Source organism: Orycteropus afer, unplaced genomic scaffold, assembly GCF_000298275.1.
Source record: "Orycteropus afer afer isolate SDZICR_OR568_19922 unplaced genomic scaffold, OryAfe1.0 scaffold00007, whole genome shotgun sequence".
NCBI lineage: Eukaryota > Metazoa > Chordata > Mammalia > Tubulidentata > Orycteropodidae > Orycteropus > Orycteropus afer.
Genome location: NW_006921594.1, coordinates 19,067,341 through 19,071,022, shown reverse-complemented (window position 1 = coordinate 19,071,022; position 3,682 = coordinate 19,067,341). Strand labels below are relative to the sequence as shown.

The window sequence follows — 3,682 nt, the reverse complement described above, 5'->3', positions numbered from 1 at the left end:
CCATCTTCCTTCCGAGGAGTGGCTGGTGGGTTTGAACCTCCAGCCTTCTGGTTAGCAGTCAAGTGCCTTAGGCACTATGCTACCTGAGCTCCTTTGACTTCCTTAGTATAGCACAATTTAGCAGCAAGGAATAATAATAAAGGGATCACAGACCATGTCTGCATCATAGTTATTAAAGACCTCCTAGCAGGTGTAATTTTTTTTTTTTGGCTATCTTTAATGGTAAGAGATTAAAGAAGCATCTGGATAGGAAGCAAATTGTACAACAATGATAAAATGCATAGACTGCAATATCTCATTTTAAAGCCTGCCCCTAGCATATTTATAAACCTGGCCATCTGATATATTAATTTGGCAATAGTCCTTTTCATTGTGAAATGGCAAGCCATAGATGTAGTTTTTTATTCAATAAACATTTTGGGGCACCTATGGTAGTCCTAGGAGCTCTGATAACATAGTGCCTAAGGCACCTGACTGCTAACCAGAAGGTTGGCGGTTCAAACCTACCAGCCACTCCTCGGAAGGAAGGTTGGGCAATCTACTTCTGTAGTGATACTGCCTCAGCAACCCAAGGACAGGGTCTCTATGAGTCGGCGCTGACTCAACGGCACATTAACAACAACAACATGGTAGTCCTATGAAAGGGAAGGCACAATCTATACCCTCAAGGTAAATCTAAAGTGAAGAATAAAGCATATACCAACAACAGTTAAAAAATCTTAAGCGAGAACTAAGAGTCCTGGTGGTACATACAGTGAGTAAAGTGTTGGGCTGTAACTGAAAGGTCAGTGGTTCAAACCCACCAGCCACTCTGCAGGGGAGTTCTAATCTGTCTTATAGAGTTGCTATGAGTTGGAGTCGACTACACGGCAATAGATCTTAGTAGAGAGCTAAACAATGGCTAAAGCTGTTCTGAAGCAGGAATATTTACCTATGAAAAAACCCACTGTCATCGAGTCAATTCTGACTCATGGCGACCCCACTGGGTTTCCAAGGTTGTAAATCTTTATGAAAGTAGATTCCCTTATCTCCCTCCTGCAGAGCCACTGGTGGGTTTGAACTGTCAACCTTCTGGTTAGCAACCACATACTTTACCCACTATGCCACCAGAGCTCCTTATCTACATTTTATTTTCAGGAGTAAAGATTGCTTCTTTTTATATAGAAAAGATTCTTACATACTTTGTATCTAATTCAACTGTGTTAATAAGCAAAATTTTACATTCCAACTCATGTTTCTTAGCCAGACGATACTCAATCTTAAAAACCAAAATCTAACTAAGCAAACCTGTAAGTATAAATATATAGAGCTTTGTTGTATGTGTTTTATCCATGTAATAAATGGAAAGTTTCTTAATGCATGGCATAACATCTTCAGCATATTAAAGAGAATTATACATTTTTTAATCTGTCAAAGTATTAAAAATGAAAATTATAAGCAGAAATGGAAATAATGAATATAGAAAGACAAACAAATATATAATAGACAAATACAAAACCTTAGAAAGGCACAGTTAGGTAGAATAGCAGAGAGAAAATCAAGAGTCTGGAGTCAGAGAGATCTGGATTCATTCTCAGTTCTATGACTTACAAGTGACTGACGAAGAGCTATTTGAAAGCCTGGAGCCTCAATTTCTTTGTGTGATAAATATGAGCCAAAAAATAGTTGAAAAGATTGAATGGGGTGTGACACTTATAAAGTGGCAAATAGAAAGCAGCTGGTGAACCTTAGTTTTCCTTTTAGCTTCTCTCTCTCAAAACCAAACTCACTGCCCTTGAGTCAATTCTGATTCACAGCAACCCCCAAGGGGTTCCAAGGCTATAAATCTTAATGGAAGCAGACTGCCTCATCTTCTGCAGAGTGACTGGCAGGTTCAAACCACCAACCTTCCAGTCACTTAAAATATTATTTCAGTCAAACACCAAATGCCTAAGACTAAATTCTAGCAAATGAAAATTTTCTGCAGTAAAACTACAATTACAGGTATGTAAATATGGGGGGGGGGCGGAATTCTACTTTTCTCCAAGGTAAAAAGAAACTGCTGAGAAACATTTCAAGAAAAATTTTAGATGCCAAGAAAATCTTTCATTAAAATAGAAGCGGTAAATATATACCACTCTCCACAGTGAACAGCCTTCAGCACTCCAACAGCAGCTGTAGTCTGTCGTTCAAAACCTTGGCCTATATGATCTGCATGGGCTCTTGTCCTGTCTTCAAAGAGCATCTCACGGGGCTCACTGGTTCGAGGTAGGTACTGCAGGTTTTTTATTTCATTGGTAGTTCTGTTTCCAAAAAAAAAAAAAAAAATTTTTCATATCTATACACACAACAAAGCAGACATCCTCTACCATAGGTGTATTCATTCAAGCTTCACTACCATGAGACATTTAGTAATCACACAATTTAGACAAAAGGAAATTTGAATTCACCTGCTTCCAAATCAAGTTCTATTTTTAAAATGATCAAATACAAACATGAACAAAAACATGAAAACAATCCTCTTTCCCTAAGATACTCCTCATAAAATGGCAGTTGTAAGGAAATATGTAATTGGATAAATTACAGATGGTGGGTTCCAACAGTTTTCCTTATACCCTGAATTTTTACCTGCAGTTTGTAGGATCATATCCCTACTCAGATCACATGACCAACACAGAATATATATGGCATAAACAGGTAACTTTTCAATTCAACATTTATAGAACACACACTACACACACTACTAGACAGTTCCAAGTACTGTAGGCAATCCACCACTAGTCCATCAGTTAGTTGTACTGTTGTAGCGTATGTATTGTGTGATGCTTTGATGCTGGAAGCTAGGCCACTGGTATTTCAAACACTGGCAGGGTCGCCTATGGTAGAATGATTGCAGTGGAGCTTCTAGACTAAGACAGACTAGGAAGAAGGACCTGGCAATTCACTTCTGAAAAAACTGGCCAGTGAAAACCTTATGAATAGCAGTGGAACACTGTCATACATAGTATGGGAAGATGTGGCCTCAGGTTAGAAGGCACTCAAAATAGGAAGAGCTGGCTTCTCAAAGTGGAGTTGACTTTAATGACACGGACAGAGTGAAACTTTCAGGGGCGAAAGCTGCTGATGTGGCAAAATTAGAAAGAAAGCAGCAAATTTCCGTTAATAATCAGAACATGAAATATACAAAGTATGAATTTAGGAAAATTGGCAGTCATCAAAAATGAAACAAAACACATAAAGATGGATGTCCCAGGCATTAGTGAACTGAAAAGCACTGATACTGGCCATTTATTTTGAGTCAGACAATCATAGAGTCTACTATGCTAGGATAACAAATTGAAGAGAAATAGCATCATATTCATAGTCAAAAAGAACATTTCAAGATCTATCCTGAAATGCAATGCTGTCAGTGATAGAATATCCACACATCCATAAAGAAGACTAATTAATATGACTATTATTTGAATTTACACACCAACCAACAAAGCCAAATATGAGGAAATTGATAAGACTAACGACATATTCATCGTACAAAAAGGACAAGGAGGCCACATGTTCTGACCTCCTCTAATCCCACAAGAGGAAGACAGAGGCATCATCAACAACCCAAGGCCTATCCCTGCCAGGCCAGACATGCTGCCTCCCTCCAGCCCTTTCTCCAACCGTTCCTCCCAAAGCACCCACCACCTCTCTCCTGGGTTCG

The 3,682-nt window shown here is 38.8% G+C and overlaps 1 protein-coding gene across 1 annotated transcript in view; it reads right to left on the bottom strand.

Moving 5' to 3' along the window:
• The window catches only part of RSBN1L (round spermatid basic protein 1 like), a 131,054-nt gene that overhangs the window by 23,181 nt on the left and 104,191 nt on the right, over nucleotides 1-3,682 (bottom strand). The window contains exon 6 of the mRNA XM_007944722.2: nucleotides 2,115-2,282. Within this exon, the coding sequence (XP_007942913.1) occupies nucleotides 2,115-2,282 (168 nt within the window). The remainder of the gene's footprint in view (nucleotides 1-2,114; nucleotides 2,283-3,682) is intronic.